This window comes from Oncorhynchus gorbuscha, linkage group LG25 (assembly GCF_021184085.1).
Source record: "Oncorhynchus gorbuscha isolate QuinsamMale2020 ecotype Even-year linkage group LG25, OgorEven_v1.0, whole genome shotgun sequence".
Classification (NCBI taxonomy): Eukaryota; Metazoa; Chordata; class Actinopteri; order Salmoniformes; family Salmonidae; genus Oncorhynchus; species Oncorhynchus gorbuscha.
In genome coordinates, this window is record NC_060197.1 from 9,680,047 (window position 1) to 9,700,270 (window position 20,224).

The 20,224-nt window shown below is 42.5% G+C and overlaps 1 protein-coding gene and 1 long non-coding RNA gene across 6 annotated transcripts; one reads left to right on the top strand and one right to left on the bottom strand.

Moving 5' to 3' along the window:
• Positions 1-1,731: 1,731 nt before the first annotated feature.
• LOC124014069 (transcription factor GATA-3-like) lies at positions 1,732-19,944 on the bottom strand. Of its 5 annotated transcripts, none has more exons than XM_046328759.1 (6): positions 19,809-19,944; positions 13,530-13,885; positions 11,533-12,066; positions 8,824-8,969; positions 6,702-6,827; positions 1,732-3,258 (listed from the first exon to the last, which is right to left on the bottom strand). In XM_046328759.1, exons 2-6 carry the CDS (start codon positions 13,765-13,767, stop codon positions 2,977-2,979), a joined length of 1,326 nt encoding a protein of 441 aa, XP_046184715.1. In that variant the 5' UTR covers positions 13,768-13,885; positions 19,809-19,944; the 3' UTR covers positions 1,732-2,976. The 5 variants fall into 5 exon arrangements, with proteins under 5 accessions (XP_046184715.1, XP_046184714.1, XP_046184718.1 ...); XM_046328758.1 differs by lacking the exon at positions 19,809-19,944 and adding an exon at positions 14,037-14,431; XM_046328762.1 differs by lacking the exons at positions 8,824-8,969; positions 19,809-19,944 and adding an exon at positions 8,724-8,764 and having other exon boundaries at positions 11,590-12,066; positions 13,530-14,433.
• LOC124014070 lies at positions 16,791-18,573 on the top strand. The gene is made up of 2 exons (XR_006834958.1): positions 16,791-17,042; positions 17,681-18,573. It is a non-coding gene; the product is annotated as an uncharacterized LOC124014070 (long non-coding RNA).
• Positions 19,945-20,224: the final 280 nt, after the last annotated feature.

Genomic DNA, 20,224 nt, shown 5'->3' on the forward strand with positions numbered 1-20,224 from the left:
AGAAAAGGTCAGTACAGGGTGTGGAGCTGGACTAAAGACTGGAACGTGTGTTTGTATTCTCTGAATTGCCACTGCGTATGTCTGTTTGCATAACATGTCTGTTTTTACGAATGAGTTGATCCAGGGAGAGGATCTACCTCTAGATGATCCCATTGATGCTATTTGGTTTGACTTCCAAGTCAGAAAAAAATGTTTATGTGTGACTTACAATATATCATTACTATTTGAACATTTTGACAGTGACCGAGGACTACAGTACTCAGTATTAGATAGTGGTAAGTGGAATCCAGTTGGGTGAGTATAATGCTAGCAAGCTTGGCTGGAAGGATGCTAAATCCTGTCTTAAAAGGTCAAACACGGAACAGATGGTGTGCTGTTTGAATTACGTTGAACTTCAAATCGAACCCAATGCCCTCTTCAATAGAAATCATATGATTTTCATACTTTTTTAAATAAAGAAAATAATGATTTTGAAGGCCATTAACCCTATTTAAGAATAAGGGCATGTTTTTGCTCTGGATATTCAATGTACCTAAACCGATACTATAACATCCTTGTTCCTCAATCACATAGCTCTCGTTCCCTCTGGCAGAGTACAGTGGGATTAAAGTCAATACAGTAGCAGCTACTAATAACACTGTTGAGATGATGGCTTCTTCTTACCATGGTTCATGCACTCTCAATTCCTTGTTTGTCAATCAATGTAGTCTTCTTTTTCCCCATAAGGCACTGTATGTACAGTATATTAATATGTGTATTTGAATATGCTTTACACTTGATGGGGAAGGAGGGGGATGTAGAGGAACTTCAGCCACAATGCGGTCAATTCTGCGTTCGAAACCGACGCTGAGTTCCTCTTCAAAATTCCAATTCAAAAACAGTCATCGTTTTCAAAAGAAAGGGAGGAAATTATTTATTGCTCTTCAGCACCTACAGGTATGCGGCGGACTAGCGGAATTGCTTGTGACAAAATAACATCTGACTGATGTTGCTGTGTAGGCTACACATGGGTTTGGTGTGTTGATGATAAAATGTACTGAAATAGTTGTTCCCACCAAATGTATTGTTTAAGTCTCTGTGATTGATGTGTTTTCTATTGCTGTATCATGGCTGTGTCTGGTAATATTGACATCATGTAGTCGACTTCCATAAAAGGACATGGGCGCTAAGAAACTACAAATGTGTCATGTAAGAATTTGAGAATTCTTATTCTACATGAGGATCTGAATTCCCCAGATTGGATATTCAATGATTTAAATGAATTCCCTAAATTGTCTGAGACCACTAATCACCCTCACCAATCAGCTCCATACTGTAGAACTGTGGAATTCTGAAGGCACATTCTAACTTCACATGCTCTCTCCAGAAACATGACTAATTCCTAATAACGAGCGGATACCTACAGGAGAATTTCTGCCAAGCTTTCTGTTCCATTATGACCCGATTTAAAGTGCAGGTCAGTTGTGATGGTGAGAATGACTGTGAGAGTTAGCCTGCCTGTCTAGCCATAAAACGGCATGTGAGCCCTCCTACAGCCACAGTGTCACTGTTTATTTCTGCACTTCCTGTTTGTCCTTCACCACAAGAGCTGTCAGTTGCTGCTGTGAATGCTGGGTAAAAATGGCCGGGGGTGTTGCAGACAAGGTCTGGGTGGGGTGACGATGTGTCAAACATCACACGATAACATCGCACCAGAGAACAAAATAAGTATCGCAACCACAGGCTAACATGTCAACAGAGATTAAACTAGTTTATTCTTTTCAAAGAAAAATAATTACGAAACAAAAAAGCAGTCATTTTTTACACTAGTGATTATTATTCAACTTTTACAACCATTCAGTCTGCATAACATAAAGAAATAATTCTACATCTTTGTTTCTTTCGTATTTTTGGTACTCTGAATTATACATACAAATAACAAATACAGGAACTTTTTTCACAATGCATATAATCTGTGGGCCGGAAGAAAGTCTTTCAGGTGATCCAATGTGGCAGTGTGTGTTTGTGTGTGTATGTGAAAGTATGACATGTGAATATGTGTGTGTATGTGCTAGCATGTGAACACAAACCAACAGCCCGAGACCTATAGCACATCCAAAAAAGAGACGCCTGCAGTCAGAACAATAGACTCTCTAGAAGCTTAATGCGTCAAACATGTTTTCCAGCAGGCGAAAGTGAAGGCCTGTCCTTTTCTCTGTCCTTTCCTCTCCTCCCTCTCATCCCTCTCTCCAGGAAGCAGAGGCGTCCTCTCTTCCTCTACTCTCCAGGAAGCAGAGGCGTCCTCTCTTCCTCTACTCTCCAGCGGCAGTGTCTCTTCTTGCCTTGACTCGTACCCTTCTGTCGTTAGCTGCCCAGGGGCATTTTACTTAATTAAAAAGTCTTCATTAAATGTACTGTATTTCATACAATTTGTACAAATATATTCAAAGTTCATCTCCTCTCGTCTTCTCACGGCTCAGGGGTAGGGGGGGGGCTGTCATACAGGTGTGTGAAGTAGGGTGGGTAGGTTTGTTTATCATCTTTGCTTTTCCATGAAAAATTGCATTTTTGCACACAAATGGAATTCCGGATTGGGGGTTATCAGCTGGGAGGATACAGTCAGTGAGTGGGTGAAGCTTCAGGATTTTTTTCTCCCAGGCCGGAGAACAACAACGGTCTTCCCAGGAGTCGGAAAACCACAGTCAGTGAGTCAGTCTGCCAGGCTTTGAGGATCCCAGTAGATACACTTGATAAAGATTAAAAAAGAGACAACTGAACAAATGCAAGGACCCATAAAGCCTGTCTCCCTCACACCGAGGTCAGATCATAGGAGGCTTGGTGATGGAGCAGAGCGGTTGGTTATGGGTAGCAGGGAGCAGTTTGGTTGTCTTTCAGCTTGGGATTCAGGTAAGCGAAGAGAACTGGGGGTAAGAGGATGGTGGGGGGGTAGTTGTTGATTGAGGGGTTTTGGGAGGTGGGTGGTACCGTTGGGCTCTTCTAGCCCATGGCAGAGACCATACTGGAGTGGGGGTGAGGGGCGAAGGAGGAGGGGTGCATGGGCGTGGGGGTGGACAGCATGTGGCCGGAGTGTGAGAAGGGGGGGAAGGAGGACATGTGGCGGGACAGAGCGGCGGGGCTGAACGAGCTGCTCTTCTCCATCAGGCTCTTGGAGAAGTCGTCCATGCTGTCGTGGGACTTTTTGCTCTTCTTCGACTTGCTGGACATCTTCCTGTTCCTGGTCTGAATGCCCTCCTTCTTCATGGTGAGAGGTCGGTTGATCTGGGGGACATGGGGTTAATGCACCAGGGTTAAAACAAGCAAGTTATTCAATATTCATATTTCATAGGTAAGTGACGTTAAGGAGTTACTTAGTTGAAGGAGCAGAAATAGGAATGTGAGTCAGTGTAGAACTGAGCTGAAATATCAAAGAGCAGCATTCGTGCTTTTTGATGGACTTTGATGAAAAAACGCTGACAAACAAAGAAAGTAAATACAAATCCAAGCATTGAGTTCGGTTTATCACTCGTATCTTGGAAATCACATTCGAATTGTGTCAATGCGTTTGGACCAACAAACAAAAAACAAAACAAATAAAATTGGAGAGGGGCGACACAAATAGGTTTCTAATTTCAAAAGAGATCGAGCTCAGGGTTTGGGGGACACTGTGATATGTAATGGAGGCCCATTATAGAATAAATGTGTCTGTCCCATTGTTAGCGGGGGGGGGGAGTAGTGTGTGTGTGTGTGTGTGTGTGTGTGTGTGTGTGTGTGTGTGTGTGTGTGTGTGTGTGTGTGTGTGTGTGTGTGTGTGTGTGTGTGTGTGTGTGTGTGTGTGTGTGTGTGTGTGTGTGTGTGTGTGTGTGTGTGTGTGTGTGTGTGTGTGTGTGTGTGTGTGTGTCAGGGTGAGTCCACTTTTGGCTGGATTTAAATGCTGATTCCCTTAAGCTGGGCTGGATCTTAGGCTACTGCCATGCCAGGGAGAGGGAGACAGAGGGAAAGACATAGAGAGAGTTAGATAGATGGAACGAGTGAAAGGGTGAGAGAGAGAGAGAGAGAGAGAGAGAGAGAGAGAGAGAGAGAGAGAGAGAGAGAGAGAGAGAGAGAGAGAGAGAGAGAGAGAGAGAGAGAGAGAGAGAGAGAGAGAGAGAGAGAGAGAGAGAGAGAGAGAGAGAGAGAGAGAGAGAGAGAGAGAGAGAGAGAGAGAGAGAGAGAGAGAGAGAGAGAGAGAGAGAGAGAGAGAGAGAGAGAGAGAGAGAGAGAGAGAGAGAGAGAGAAAGAAAGAGAGAAAGAGAGAGAGAGAGAGAGAGAGAGAGAGAGAGAGAGAGAGAGAGAGAGAGAGAGAGAGAGAGAGAGAGAGAGAGAGAGAGAGAGAGAGAGAGAGAGAGAGAGAAATAGAAATAGAGCCTGGCAGCCACCGTCCTAACCAGCCAACCAATGAGACACATGGCCATGACGACTATCGTCGCCGGCCAAGTCCGCCCCTCAACCCTCCATCGCAGCCTTCTGCATGGGCATCTGCTGGCCAAAATGGCCCGAGCTGCCATATTCCTGCACAGGTTTTAGCTGGGAATGAGAGCCGGATGATGGAATTCCAGCTCAGGGCAGGATTATGAAGGAGAGGTGGATGAGGCCAGCTGCCTCCCTGATCTTTAGGACGGCTTCCCCGAGAAATGGGAACAGGGATCACACCGCCTCACTTCTGCCACTTTCTCTGAGACGTTAATGGCATTTTTCGCTGACTATATTTGAGGACAGAGTGGCCCAGATGATTAGCAAAGGGCAAAGAGCTACGGCGCCTGAGTGATGTGGTTTCACTGTCTCTACACGACGTCGGGGAAAAGCGAAGGGCTTCTTTGTGTTTCTAGCTGCTAGCTAGGCGTTGAAATGCAGCCCACCCAACTAAAGCTGGCCAGGCAGGCTATGCTCTTTGATGCTCAAATGTATGCCATGCATCTCACATAGGAAGCCTGGGCCTTTCGGGCTTCCGCCCCATTGCATCAAACAAAACACAACACACTCAGAGCTTTACTCAGTGACCACCACAGAGCATTCAATACATAACCTCATATCCTCTCCCCATACCTATAGTAACCTGAAAACAACCACAAACCTTATGCAATGGTCTGAGATTGACCACACTGCAAACATCCTGACTCACACATCAGTGAACGTTGAGGAACATTGATTCACATTGTCAAGGAGGGGAAAAACTGATTTGGGTGTCAACACTGTCTGTCACATCTTTGTGGCAACAAAAACAATTCACAAGAATCCAATAAATATGTCCATACACGTTTACTGTAGCCTACAGGCTTATCAAACTGGAAAGACCATCAAGGTCTCTGAGGTTAGCGTTAGGTTGCTGTCACCTGCAGCCACCGTGGCCACTGTGCAGGTTAGGAGTCATTGAGCACGAGGGGAGAGAGGCTTCATATAATGTTCCATGTAAAATGTGGAATTTGTTTCAAAGTGAGTAGTCCCCCAACAGAAATCTGAATTAACCAAAACAAACAAATGTTGCAATTAATTAATTCATTTCAAAAGATAATATGTAACTGGGAATTATTATTATTCTCCCTGACAACCTGAGTAAAAATTGTTTTCTTCAGTTTTATAGAATCTACCAAAACCAACATAGGGAAAATATTTCATAGGGAGCACTTGAGTGACAAGCGAGTGTAGTAGGATAGGCATTTATACACCCTTAGCGCTACACCCTTAGCGCTACACCCTTAGCGCGAGGATAAGGGATACCCTATCAGACAAACTCTGGAGGGTTTTTGTGGGGCAAGCTCTCTCATGTGAAGGTTGAATAGGCTATAAGTAAAGTTTCACAATAATAATATTATTATGTTCAGCTAGTTAAATTACGCGGCAGATCTTCGTCTTGCTGCAGTGTGTGTGTGTGTGTGTGTGTGTGTGTGTGTGTGTGTGTGTGTGTGTGTGTGTGTGTGTGTGTGTGTGTGTGTGTGTGTGTGTGTGTGTGTGTGTGTGTGTGTGTGTGTGTGTGTGTGTGTGTGTGTGTGTGTGTGTGTGTGAGAGAGAGAGAGAGAGAGAGAGAGAGAGAGAGAGAGAGAGAGAGAGAGAGAGAGAGAGAGAGAGAGAGAGAGAGAGAGAGAGAGAGAGAGAGAGAGAGAGAGAGAGAGAGAGAGAGAGAGAGAGAGAGAGAGAGAGAGAGAGAGAGAGAGAGAGAGAGAGAGAGAGAGATAACTGGTCCTGGGGGTCCTCAGATTGAGGAAGTGAAATTATGTGATGAGACAGTAACCAGCACGCCCCAAAACGAATCAGGCGGATTGGTGGTCAGAGGGGGACTCCAAGTCCCTGGCGCGGATGTAACCAAAAGGCCTGAAATAAGATCGGTCTGAAAATTAATCGAATTTTAATTAAGCTCTTAATATTCAAAAGCCAAGCTGTAAGCACGCGGCTTAATTCGTCTCTCTCATATAGTCATATATTCGTACATGTGACTTACTGCGAATAAATCATATGAATTATATTTCTTATCGCTTGTGCCCCCACAATTCTCGATAGGGACGACTGCGATAAATATTTCAAGAACTAGAGAAATTACAAATAAGCTTTGAATGTACAGAAAAAAGGGAGGAGAGAATAAATGAAAAGAAAGAAAAATGAGGAAGAAAAGAAAGGATATGAAAGACGACACATGCTTAGATAAGTTAGTAGATATCTTACTATAATGTAAAGGCTGTTGTTTTGCTTACATTGTGCAGTTTGTAGTATAGACCGCAAGCGTTACACACGGGGTCCCCGTTTGCGTTTCTCCGCCACAGTGTTGTCGTGCTCGTTTGACAGTTTGCACATGATGTTCCTGCCCGTCTTGCTGCAGACTGGTGAAAAGGAGATTTTAAAAAATGCATATCAGTCATAAGGCCTTTTCCTAGGTTATCAAACCAAATGTTGCATTTATAATGCTATTATAATACATTACTAACATATAGCTTTCTGCAAAGTTCTGTCTATCAACTTTCTGCAACTAGTTTTAAAATAAAGACAACATTCCAAAACAGCGCTACTTTGACTCGAGACTAAAAATAGCATCATGCGCACATGCGCATCTCAAGAGTAAATATTTACAGATGACATAAAAGCAGTGGCATGAAATGGGACCTAATTAAATCTGATTACATTTCCCCGTTAAAGCGACTAAGTGCTTAAGTAACAGCAAGATAGTGTCTGCTCCTTCTGTTTAAATATGAAACTCAACAGTTTATACAAATAAACTACAATTCGTTTTACGGTGAGAGCATGATGGCGGACAGAATTATGTATTTTTAAAACAAATCTCCAGCCTCCAATGGGAGGAAAATATATGTTAAATCATCAATGTGTGCATAGCAAGATCAAATAATCATTATTCTGTTGTTTTTACATAGCCAATCATGTTGAGCTGTCAAGGGGGATTCACAATTTGACATGGCTAATGAATAAAATGGACAAAATTATATGCTTGTGGATGAAGATGGTAAACTTGATATATCGCAATATAAGCTTGAATATCGCCATACCGACCACATTGCCTATTAGCCAATTACAGAAAATTGTTTTTCAAAATTGGGACGGGATAATGCCCTGATTTACATTAGAGATACGTTTCGACTTGCATGGGGAGAGGACTCTACATTCTCATGGGTTGAAATGCCTGCCTCAGACGCCAGTTAGCTGACCGGCCTGACATTGATGTTATAATCTATAAAACCAATCGATAGACGAGATGGCCGAATAGGACACAGTACCCGTTAACACCGAATGGGCTAAACAAAAGGCACTACACTATCTTTCGGAGTGATTTCCAATTATCTACATCTGGTGGTCTAATAACCCATGTTCATGCGTGACTTAAATAATGTAATTGCTTTACACACCAATCTTGAGTTCCATTAACGCGAAAATAAACTGCTTGTGTACTAGAAAATGGAGCTCACTGTATCCATCTCCTCACAGACTTCTTCTTCAGACTTCCCTCTCTCTTTTCTCTTTTCATTTTCTTACTATTTTCCCTCAGTATTTGAACATTCTGCAGAGATTCCCTGAGTTCTGAGAAGAACAATCTTGAGTCGTGACTCCTGCGTGCCCTGGGCCGCTCCTTGCGCTGATTCGGTCCCCGGTCCCCTTCATGTTTAGACTGGGGAAGCGGGCTATGTTGTTAAAAGCGACTTATCTGCGCTGCTCAGATATCCGGCAGCTTTTTCCTGGGAAGTCGGGTTTTCACATTAGAGAGAGAAGGGGGATATAGGCTAGAGCAGAAGCTGGCAGGCTGCTAAACGAGCAGTCCACGCGAGGCGTCCCCTGCCTAGAAAGTGTTCGCTTTTATCTAACCATGCAGGGAGATAGGGGAACTGCTCTATAGAGCTCTATAGCTTTCTGGTGTTCAAAAGTTCAGGGGGTTCCTCTCCAAATACTGCAGGGTGCATGGTAGCCCATATCTCTCATCTAAACCATAGAAACGTCCAATTCTATGTATGCAATTTACAGTATGTCAACTGCAGATATTATTTCTATGCGGGCAGTGAGGACTTTGATGGAATATTTTCGATTTGCCTCAATGCAGAATACGAGGAATATATTTTCTCCTATGTTTGTCCCTCTAAGAAATATCAAACAGTAGGGCAATTGAAGCGGGAAAAATAATAATTGATGAAGCAAATCATTTTAAAAAAATGCAAAACAATAGTAATAATAAATCTGCAGTTTGCTATTACTGTATATCTAAAAGAATTCGAGACCTGCACTTGGCGAGTCAATTTCCTGCAGCTAACACTTCTTCCTGGGTAGAGAAAGAGAGAAAGACGGAAGTGTCATCAATACAAAGTGGCAGGGACATACCAGTCGTCGCTTGGGTTTGATGAGGGGCCGATTCTGCCCGTTCATCTTGTGATAGAGTCCGCAGGCGTTACACAAATAGTGACCAGTGCCATCCCGCCTCCAGAGCGGGGTCGACGTAGCTCCACAGTTAACGCACTCTCTACCTTCTGAAAGCAGAAACGATACACAACATGGAGAGAGCGCCGAGATCAGTTCGCCCCTTTTAAACTAAACATAGCATCTCACATCTGAAACACTTGATCCCTCAGGTCAAGAGGGAGAAAGGCTGTTATAAACATCGTAGAAAATGTCATCACACAAAATAATGAATTATAATAGTAGCATAACATTCATAGGACACAATAATAATAATACAAAGTATACCAAGTATACCAGTAAACATACTACTACTACTACTACTGCTACTACTAGTACTATTAATAATAGTAATAATAATACAGTGGGCCTATAACAATGCATTGAATATTCGAAGTGCAAAAAAGCCCAGCCTCTGTTAGGCTACAACAGATATCAACATTTGACCATGGAGTTAGTAGGCCTTTTCCAATTCATAGTGTTTCCAAAATGACCTCATACAATACGTCTGACATCATACAAACATCTGACTATCATTGAATAAAGCAGGTCTATTATGGTCGATTACTGTCACAGTGAGGTCACACATCATTTCATCAAATACATAATATATTAATACAAACTGAATACAAACCTATCTTTAGAAAAGGGCGTGCATAATCTATGGACTCAATCATGTTTTTGTTATTCAAATGTGCCCTCTTCTTTCTCCCACACACACAACCTCTCATTTCACAGTGGTGTATATTAATAATTATATGTTATTGTAAAACAGGCGAATTCATTCATATGTAGGCCTGTTTATTTGATTGGAATGACCACTGTCTTTCCAAACCAGCATTTGGGTTTGACTGGCACTTCTCTAGTGACACCGACAGGTGAGAGGCGCGTTAACAGTTTCATTAAGGGGGTCTCCTGATCCCCAGGCATATGTGGCCTCGCCACTGAAACTGAAACAACCGAGCTGCACGGCAGGATTATTTGAAAGCATAGACGCGTATAGAGAGGAGGCCTTGCGCTGTGCCGTGCCTGTGTGCCTCTCCTCACCCGCACTTCCCCGTTCGACTGCAAAAATCGCTCCACTTCTTCAGAGACTTATATGCGTCACTTCTGGTTCTGCCTTGTTAGATGTGATAGACATTCCATATACCTCAGCAGACACCGAGGACGTTGTGAATCAATAGTGGTTTTATAGTGGAGCCTGGCTAACGCAGCTAAACAAATGTACCCACTCCACAATAGGGCTCTGAGAAATAGGCTACTACAGGATTTTGAATTGCGCAAGGCGTGTTCCGGGGTTTATGTTTAGAAGACCACAGAGTCGACCTTTCTCCAATACTTATTTTCAACTATACATTTGCAATGTAGACACATTCTATTATATGACCTCATTAATAGATAACCTCTTTAAGATTCATTTTAGAGGATGTATCTTTACGCATATTACAGCACACACATACTTAATCCACAAATTAAAATGATTTATTATTTTGTAGTAATAAGTGAATATTATTCAGCATTGAATAAGCCTGATGATATGCATCGTCTAATCCACTGTTTTCTATATTTCTCCAAATGCTATGTGGCACTGATATTAATCTCATTACAGTTAACTGGTTTCTAGCAGAGCCTGAATAACCTTTTATTTTAATTACCCCCACTTGCTTGGATAACATTCCGCCTCGCCAGTCGTGCCCCTCTGCCACGCAGAGTGCTCATTCGTGATTACCCCCTCTCAATGCAGCCCCGCATCCGGACTCTATCAAAGTTATTACTGGCTCTGCGTAAACAATACAACTGTCGCGTGCACCAGTCTGACAGTAATGGGATTATCTTAAACATATAAACTGGCGCGAGACAGCCATTCCGGCATGGAGGCCGCGGTCACAGATTTAGCCTCTCTCTCTTTCCCTGTGTGAAACATAGAACAACTGAAAACAGATCTGGTTCAGGCACAGCTTAAAACTATTCTGAACTCATCTGATTTAAGGGTACTAAGGCTGTTTAATCGTTCACAGGACTCATTTCCTTTGCTTTGGAAAGTGGAAAATCGTTCAATCTCATGTGGGCAAATGCACTTTGAATGATTTAATTTGCTTTCTATTAAAAGCAATGTGTTCTAACAAATAAGGGTGTTGATTGAATGCGATTAAAGATGTTTGTGTAGCCTAATAACATATAGAAACGTTATAACGTCCCCAATTAAAAGTGTTACTCAGTCAAATTGATGTAGCGATAGAAACCTGGACTATCCATGCAAGATTTGTTTATTATTATTTAGAATGTATTATTATTGTTGTTGTTGTTATTGCTATTATTATTCATTTGCATTATTGTTACCGCCAAGTGCTTTCCTTGGCACTGCTAATGTATTTTCCCCTCAAACGAATCTTGTGCACGAGCCCCTTTGAGACGCATTTGACTTTCTATGGTCCTGCAAGGGCTAGAGAAAGGCCTTGGCTGTCACTCAAAGCTACATGGCATGCCAATATCCCCAAATAAGAGTTTTTTTGTGTGAAGAACGAAAATAGGTCCTGATTCTGAAACGGGTACATTGGGATTACACCTGGATGTCATCAATGCCATATATTCTAAGGTGAAATCAAATGGTAATATAATAAAATGCACGCCTACCTGAACATGACCTCGTTTTTGGTCTTGTTTTGGAACCATAACTAGAAGATGACCCACCTATCAGGCTACTTGGTGGGAAGAGGCCTGGGCCGTATTCGGGGACATAGGATGGGTATGTGGCGATGGGGTGATGATGGTGTGCGGAGGATTGCGCTCCGATTGATGCCATGCTCCGGCTGTGAGATTCCAGTTTCATGCTCTCGGCCAGGGACACCTGGTACTTTATGCACTCTTTCTCCTCCTGTTGCCGACTGTTGCTGCTTGAGCCCGGAGTGGAGATGCCTGGGTCCGGGGACACGTCTTTCGGAGGAGTGGGGGGAAAGGTGAAGAGGTGCGGGCTGGAGTGGCCCCCGGACAGGGAGGAGGAGGACGCCGAAGGGTAGACAGAGAGACCTGCCGGGGAACCGTGGTGCAGTGAGCTCTTCTGGAAAGGACTCAGGTTCCATGGGGAAGTGCTGTGGTGCTGCATCGCTTTGCTTCCGTCCAGCCACGGCAGAGAGCCGTGCAGTAGAGAGGGGCGACACACCTGACTACCTGTAATAGAAAATAGGATGATAGAACGGTGTCAGTATTTTTCTCGGTGAAGAAAATTACAATAAGCCTACATTCAATTAGCCTACTCTCACGATTTGATCACTTTCCCTTATGATCATTTTGTTGACTTTAAACAATATCTCACATGTATGCTGGTTTAAGTTTGACATCGCCATGTAGGTCTAGGCCTGCTATGAAAATTACACAATAATATAATTTCGTGACAAATTAAAGGTGCACCTCAGTCACTGTCAATTAAAAACGTTTAGTCACACGTTCTATTGAAACAAAACATTATAAATATGACAAGGTCTTGTTTATATGAGTGAATTCAGATGTGCTTTACCAGTGGATAAACTGAAACTACAATGACTTAGACTTTTGATTATTTCCATTAAGAAAGCCGATCGTGGAAAACATTCTTTTTTAAACATACGCGATTTGAGTAAAACCTCACTCGCGATTTAATCTTCGGGGACACAAGATTAAACTGCACACCAGGCCTACACACCTGACAACATATGCTCTGACCCAAATTGCCCCTCTTGACTCCAGCCTGCTGTATTTTTGTTGGTCTAGCCGAAACCCAGGGCCTGTATGACTGTGTCAGAGCAGCAGTTAGAGTAGCACGCCAGTGTCAGTGCAGAGGGTTTGAACAGTGGTGTTTTAGCTACAGAAACCGGGTCATGATTCACTATTCCGTTCAGGAAGTCATGTCAATAAATTAAACCAATTGCTCTTCCGCAGTTATTTTTCCTCCAAGAATATCTATAATTAAATGATAACTCATAGTTTACCTGCCATGAAATGTACACGGTTGTGTGGTGAAGTATGATAGTCTGAAATGACCAAATATATCGCATGGGGCCTTTCCAAATTCTCTCTGTAGGTCTACACATTCAATCGTTAGGTAACATATTTTAATGATATTAACCATGATACAAAAATACATGTCATACTTGACAATAGTAGCGTGTTGTTCATCTGTAATTCACGTTAATTGATTTAATATAAACATTTGTCATTGATTTCAAATTGCTCGACTGCTATTTAGCACCTTCCCTTCTTATATCTGATGTCGCTGTGCTAAAATAGCACTGAGCATAGAAGTAGAACAATGAAACAGAGTGGTCTAACTCACTGTTATAACACAGATCTATACTCACAACGGGAAACATATGAAACCAAAGGCACACCACCAGAGAGGTAAGCCACACATAACAGAGGACTGCATGGTTTCATATGGCCCTCGCATTTTTTTAATTAGCAGGATCCGCTGAGGCTTAAACCTATTAGACAAATACTTCGGTTCAGACATTTTAAAATGCACAACCATCTGAAGACGAATTAGTCTTATGTTAGCTCTATCTGAGTTCAAACTGACCACACCACAATGAAATAAGAGGTCGATGTCTCTTAATTCAATAGTAGCCTAAAACGACGCGTAATGAAGCAGTACTTACTATGTGGAGGAGGTGGATACCTCTGGACGGCTCTGACTGAGTTCCCATAGTATGGAGATACGTGGTTGCCCTGTGAGTCGATATTAAACAGTACATCCACATCGTCGGCGAGGGGATACTGCGAGGGGTCCATGTACGAGTGGCCGAGGCCCGGGTGGTGCGAGCCGGGATGCTGTTCGTTTAGCACCGATGGGTGGTGATGGCTCATCCATCGGGGTTGGTCAGCGGATACTTCCATAGCTTTTTAGCAAACGTTCTTATACACCGGAGTGAACCGATTCAAGTCAAGTAAGAAAAAAATCTGTCCGAATTCCTGCTTTGTTTAATCCACAGTTTTCTTCGTTAACTTCGTTCACCTGGAGATGAAAAATAAAAATGTATTTAAAAATGACGTTGTTCCCCCTATGCTGTTATTTTCAGTCTATTCAAATGTGATTATTTGGCAGGGATTCACATTAATGTGAATTTGCCCATATAATAAATCAAATAAAATTGTTCAAAACATACATTCAAAAAATAATGTTTCACTTGAATGTTGTCATAAATAGGTCCAAGGTCGTATCCAGTCCCACTCAAAAGTTCCTCAACTTTTCCCTGACAAAGTTTCTATATTATAAAGCCGATTCAACAAGTTGCAGTGGTATATGTTTAGACGCAGCCTTGTTTGCAGTAGGTGGCTTAGTGCAAACTGACTAGCACCGAACTCACAGATCAAATCTCTGTTTGTGCGCAGCGGCAACCCTCTCCGCTTACTTCGCTTCCCCCTCTCTCTCTCTCTCTCTCTCTAGCTCTCTTACCCACTCTCTCTAGCTCTCTCTGAACTCTCTCCGTCCCAGTGTGTGTATGTCTCTCTCTCTCTCGCTCTCTCTGTTTTTTTTTTTACAGTGAAGGCATTCTTTCAGGATGGCGCCAGGCAGCTCAATGCTTGCAGACAGCTGGGGCGCGACGCAACTTAAGGAGGGTCTGTCAGTGTCATCAGTGGGGGAGGGGCCTGCCCTGCTCGCCCTAATTGAATATTGTGGGCCAGGAGAGATGACCAAGAACTGCTGCAAGGATTTTTCTTTCACAGACCCTGCAAGAGTCTCACCAATAGTAAATACATTTAATTTCATATTCAGATTATTTTTCTTGAAAGCAAATACCGGTACACAAACGCCTTCATGCCCATCATACACAATGCATTGTGCATTATAACTCAATTATAACCCATAATAAAGTCATTTTTTATAACGAAATATGGACATATAGACTGTACTAAATATGTAAATATGAACATCTTAAATGCACATCTCATTGAGACAACGTTGAAAACAACACATCTATTTAAATATTTATTATTTTCTATTCTAAAGTAGACTGCTTTTTAATGCAGTATCTGAATCAATTAATCCTGCTGGCCACAATAATATTTCCGGGCTTGTCATTAAAAATATATATCAATAGAAAGAGACAGCAAGTGAAGCCTGCTCAATAACGAGGAACCAGTGGCAACCTGGCAGGTTGTGGGACGCCCATTTCCTTAAAATTGTGACAGTGCGTCCTCTCGCGGTGACAGGCGCGTTATTATAATGGCAGGCTACGACTTAACTCCCCAAATTGGGCTGATTTCCTCGCTTCACAGAGCCGGGGCGGGCGAGGACGCCAGAGCGGCTGAACTGCAGTCTGAAAACACTCCACTGCATTACTGCCTGGCTCCTCAGCTGGCTTTAACAGACTGAGCGAGAGAGAGCATTCTCCCAGTGTATTAGACCTCTAGTCTCTCCCCCAACACACAGACAGACAAGCAGCAAATGCCCTGACATGTCATTATTAATTAAAAAAGACTGCATTAAATGTGACTGGATGCAGTCATTGGTTCTATAGTGTATGATCTTGAATTGACTAATTCAATAAATTCATACTGACACCATAGACCAGATCATCTAATTACTCCATATGCCAATGTCAGGTATGAATGCTGCAGCGTACTCTCGCCTTGTTGCACTTGATTGCACAGTAATAGGTGGGAGGGGGAGGGCTGCCCCGTGGGGAGGTATTTTGTATCTAATTCCCAGTTTGGCTACCCCATACTCTCCGATTGGCAGCATGTCATTGTATAATAGGGGGCTGTTCTTTTAGGTGCTGCACAAAGTACTGACACAGGCAGCCTCTGCGACGCCACTGGACGTGACGTCATCTCCAGAGTAAACAGCCAGGAAATGAACCCTCTCAGCAAGCAGAGCAGAGCGCGTAGGCTGTTCTGGAGAGGAAATGCGCGCGCCCTTTTCCAGTGAGTAAAATTATAATAATTTATAAGCACAATTCTGTAACCAGGTATGCTGGGCGTTAATTACGCATTAAAAAAGAAATCGTATAGTGAGTTGTATGCACACAGACATTACAAGGGGAGAAAAAGAAGATTATATTAATAGCCTTGCATTGGCATAAAAATCGATACCATATCATTTTCCAAAGAGCACTATCACGAATGCAAACTGACACGAAGGAAATTATACATAAAATAAAAAAATCAGGGTCTCCATGGGAGCACTTGATATTCAGAGCATGACCACAACAATAACTGCCACATCCATCTTATGCAATGAGGTAGGCCTATTTTACAGAATAGGATAGCTACATTTGTGATATTTGTAGATGGCCTTTTAGTCTTTTGGAGGTTGTGCATTTTACCACAGCCGTTCTCAGTCGGGTGCATGGAGTTAATGTGTGAGAAACATAAATATTGCTGATTTGGCAAAGCACGCTTTTGTCCCTCTCCAGGATACCCAGAGAGCATGTCTCACTCAAGCGAACCTGAGACTGAACCTGGATGGAAACTGCTGTACCGCCTCACATCGAACAATCTCACCGCCATTGTCGAGCTGTCAACGGACTCGTGTAATTATCCTCTTGAAAAGTATCGCGCTCCATTATCCACCAAGTAGGCTATGCGTTATAGGTGCTCCGAGGCAACACATGACAGTAAATGTAAAAATCCTGATACTGTTTTTTTGTTTCTTGTCTGGATGCCTGGAAGCTTACAGAGTGGGACATCTCTCAAGACGTGATTTCCCAAGCTTCAGTGTCAAGAGGGAAGGAGAGTGGAATAAAAACTGGTCCCCTTTAAAAGTTGTCATTTGTAAATCCCCACCACTGTCACAGCAGAAGGGGGTGGGGGACGTGTGTGTGTGTGTGTGTGTGTGTGTGTGTGTGTGTGTGTGTGTGTGTGTGTGTGTGTGTGTGTGTGTGTGTGTGTGTGTGTGTGTGTGTGTGTGTGTGTGTGTGTGCGTGCGTGCGTGCGTGCGTGCGTGCGTGTCTGTCTGTGTGTGCGTGATAAAATAACCAAAACAAACCAAATAAAAAGCAGATGTCTAGTCTACTACACGGCGTCTGATTCATAAATGTTGGTGGTAGTATGATGGCTGGTAGTTTTGCCTGGTGGCGGGCACAGCAGAAGACTGGGGAGATCATTTGTGAGCGATTATGTCAGGGAACGCTGATTAAAATCAGAAGACGCCACACATTTCACCGAGGGTGAGAATTTAAGAAAGCGCCGGATTATTTCATTGTCAGAGTGAGATGAACTTTATAGATAGCACCTCTTTGTTTACTGTGTCCACATTTTCCCCCCTATGCCCCCCCCCCCCCCCCCCCCCCAGGCTAACTGTAATTATGACAAATGTATTTCCCAAGGTTGTAGTTATTAGGTGGTAGTTATAGTCTTATAATAATAATACATATTATTATAATAACAACAATAATAGTAGTAATAATAGTTATAATAATCATAATAACACTACTACTAGGCCTACACTACTACTGCTACTACCACTACTACTAATAATAATAATAATAATAATAATAATAATAATATGCATATTGATAATACCATATAGGCTATTCAATTTATTACTATAAATTGTATCTATTACATTTAAATATATTTTTGGTTGATCATATATGTGTGTCCAACCATTGAAGCATCATCATTAAAACAGGGAGATAAGCACATTCCAAAGCAAGCTTCCCTGACGCTCTTTGCACTGTAACCCAGTTTTGGGGCAGATGAAAAACAGGGAAGGCCCAGAAATTAAATTTAATTAAAGTGCCGGCATCTGGCTTAGGAGACTTTTGATGGGTTTAGATTTTACAGTTTCATTCTAATGTTGCAGGTAAAGCTGTCCAAACAGCCGCGAGGCGCGGATCCAGGGTGAACCAGAGGACACCGCCTCGGGCAGCGGGCCTCGCCCGGCACTCTCTCTACCCGCTGGAGCTACTTCACTCCAGTCACCACTGGAATACATTATTATCATCTTGATGAAGACGGAGACATTTTTTTTTTAAAGCGAAGGAGAGAGAAACGCAGTCGGACTTTCATGTGTGTGTTACAGGATAATTTAAATGTAATCAACGAACAGCTATTTATTATTATTACTATTAATAATGATAATAATAATAATAATAACAATGCTTTTCATATATGCTGATTTTTTATTTTTTAAATACACCGAAAACAGGCATTTTCAAATCATTCAAAACGATATCATGCATGACAAAATGTTAAACCTCGAGTTGGGGCGTGTGGCATATAGCCCATAAATATAGGCTACAGGTATAAGATGACTAATGCCACAATATTCTCTGATCTTTTCAAGAACAACGCTTCTTGTTGTACTCAATTAACTATGTGAACCAGTTCAGATTCTTAGAACCAAAACGAGGGCGTGAAATTATTCTCGGTGTGGATGAAACTTGAAAAATGAGGTGTATTTCTTAGAATGATTCAAATGAGAAACGTTTTTGGAACATTTTACCTCGAGTACAGATTATGTTTTCGGTAATGCTTCAGCTCCAGTAACAAGAAAAAGATATGAAGGTACTCTGTCAATTGAGTTAGAGAGATGCTTATCCGTGTGATCGCTGTTCACCTCCTCTCTCTAACGGCGGCATCGCCAGGCCCACACCGCCTCCATTTGGACGCTACTGTTTTCGGTTACTCTGCTTTAAACAACATCAAATGTAGTGCTCTTATGGCGTATTTTACCAAATAAATCCATTGACAGTTGTTGAATTTGTTCAACCCTTTTTTTTTTACATAACAACGTGTTATTGCTAATTAGCATACATATCAAACACGTCTAAATAAATCCGACAGGTAGCTAACATCATTTGAGAACTTCATAAACACACAAACAAAGAACATTTCAAGCCACACTCAGTGTGCTGTCCATCTCTGTCGTGGTCTGATTTGGAGATTGGAGGCAGATTGTATCCTTATTTAAAAGGTAACCCACCTCGTGATTATGTGAGTGGCCAGCCTCCCTATCTCCAAAACACAGCTGTTGGGGAAGCATTCAGCATAAATCAATAGAACGGCGCGCGATTTCCCAGCCCGTTCTGAGCTCTGTATGCAAATAACCGCTCGAGCTCTGCCCATGATAGCGCGACTGTGATGCCCTTAATTTCGTATCCTATTCATTCTATGTAACAGCTCATCTCCAAATCAAGCCATATCGACCACAGACGTGATGGAAAAGGGGGAATGCAGCCTCAGCAAATCCAACTCCTTTCTTTTATGACCCATTGGCGAGGTAAATCAGATCAATTTCATGGGTTAAAGGGATTCTGCCTGTCACCAACTCAGGTGGTAATAGATAATTAAAATCCTTCATCTCTGTATTTCGGGAGGCGCGAGGTAGGTAAAACACTCTCAGAATCTAGTGCGTTAACTGCAATAAATTCCAAAGCAATTTGGAAACGTGAAAAACGAAAAAAGGAACGATTTGTTAAAACGATTATTGAAGACCACCTAAAGCCTATTTACAGTATGTCTATTTTTATTTTCGAAAACTACTTTAGACTGAATATCCCCTAACCAAACGCCTGTCACAAACACAGCCAAACACATATAGGCTACAGTAAAAACATAAGAGGCAACAATGGCGTCGCGTGTGTCTTTTTAACCACTTTTCTGTTTGACAGACATGCAGAAAAGCTCTACACATGTTTAGAAAACGGAGCTGTTTAACCGGCCTCTGCAATTCACTAAACAAAAAGCATGTGTGCCTTTTTCCTAAAGATGCACTACAAAAACGCTATATTCGAAAATGGTTTTTAAAGTCATGGAACAAACTTGCTCATCAATTCATTTCTGGACATACGCCTGGCTGGACAGAAAACACAGAGGGAGGCTGGAAGGGACTAACTAGTATGTACCTTTAAGAGCTAGACTTTGTGTTCTTCGCTGAAGGACAGCCAGACAGACAGACTTGCTTTGTAGAAATCTAAATATTTACTGACCTGTGGAATAGAGGTTCGCGGTCGTTTTTTTCTGATCGGCTGCAGATGTGAGGAAAGAGTGACATGGAGATCGAAGCGCCGATGGCATTTAGAGAGAGCGAGATGCGTAGGGGAAAAACCGAGGCGCGCGCGCCCTCAGCCCAGAGTCACTCACTCACACACACACACACACACGCACACACACTCCTACAGGCCAACCAAAGCATCTGTACATTCAGATCAGAGCTCTTCCGGGTCGGTGGAGTCTAAGGAGGAAAAACATAGTTAGTCTAACCGATTGCCCATAGACCACTATTAGGACATTTTTCCACTTTATGAGTTCAGAGAGGTGGACTGCTGTTTATGGCGCATGTAGCTGTTGTAGTATTTGGTCGGCTCGTATTTTTAGCATCGGTAACACTGTCAAAGTAGCCCAT

Coding starts and splice junctions, on each gene's coding strand:
- LOC124014069 (XM_046328759.1), bottom strand. CDS start 13,767: ATGGAAGTATCCGCTGACCAACCCCGATGGATGAGCCATCACCACCCA. Junction 12,067..13,529: donor GTATCCACCTCCTCCACATA/GTAAGTACTGCT, acceptor TTTCTATTACAG/GTAGTCAGGTGTGTCGCCCC. Junction 3,259..6,701: donor TATACTACAAACTGCACAAT/GTAAGCAAAACA, acceptor CATGTCCCCCAG/ATCAACCGACCTCTCACCAT.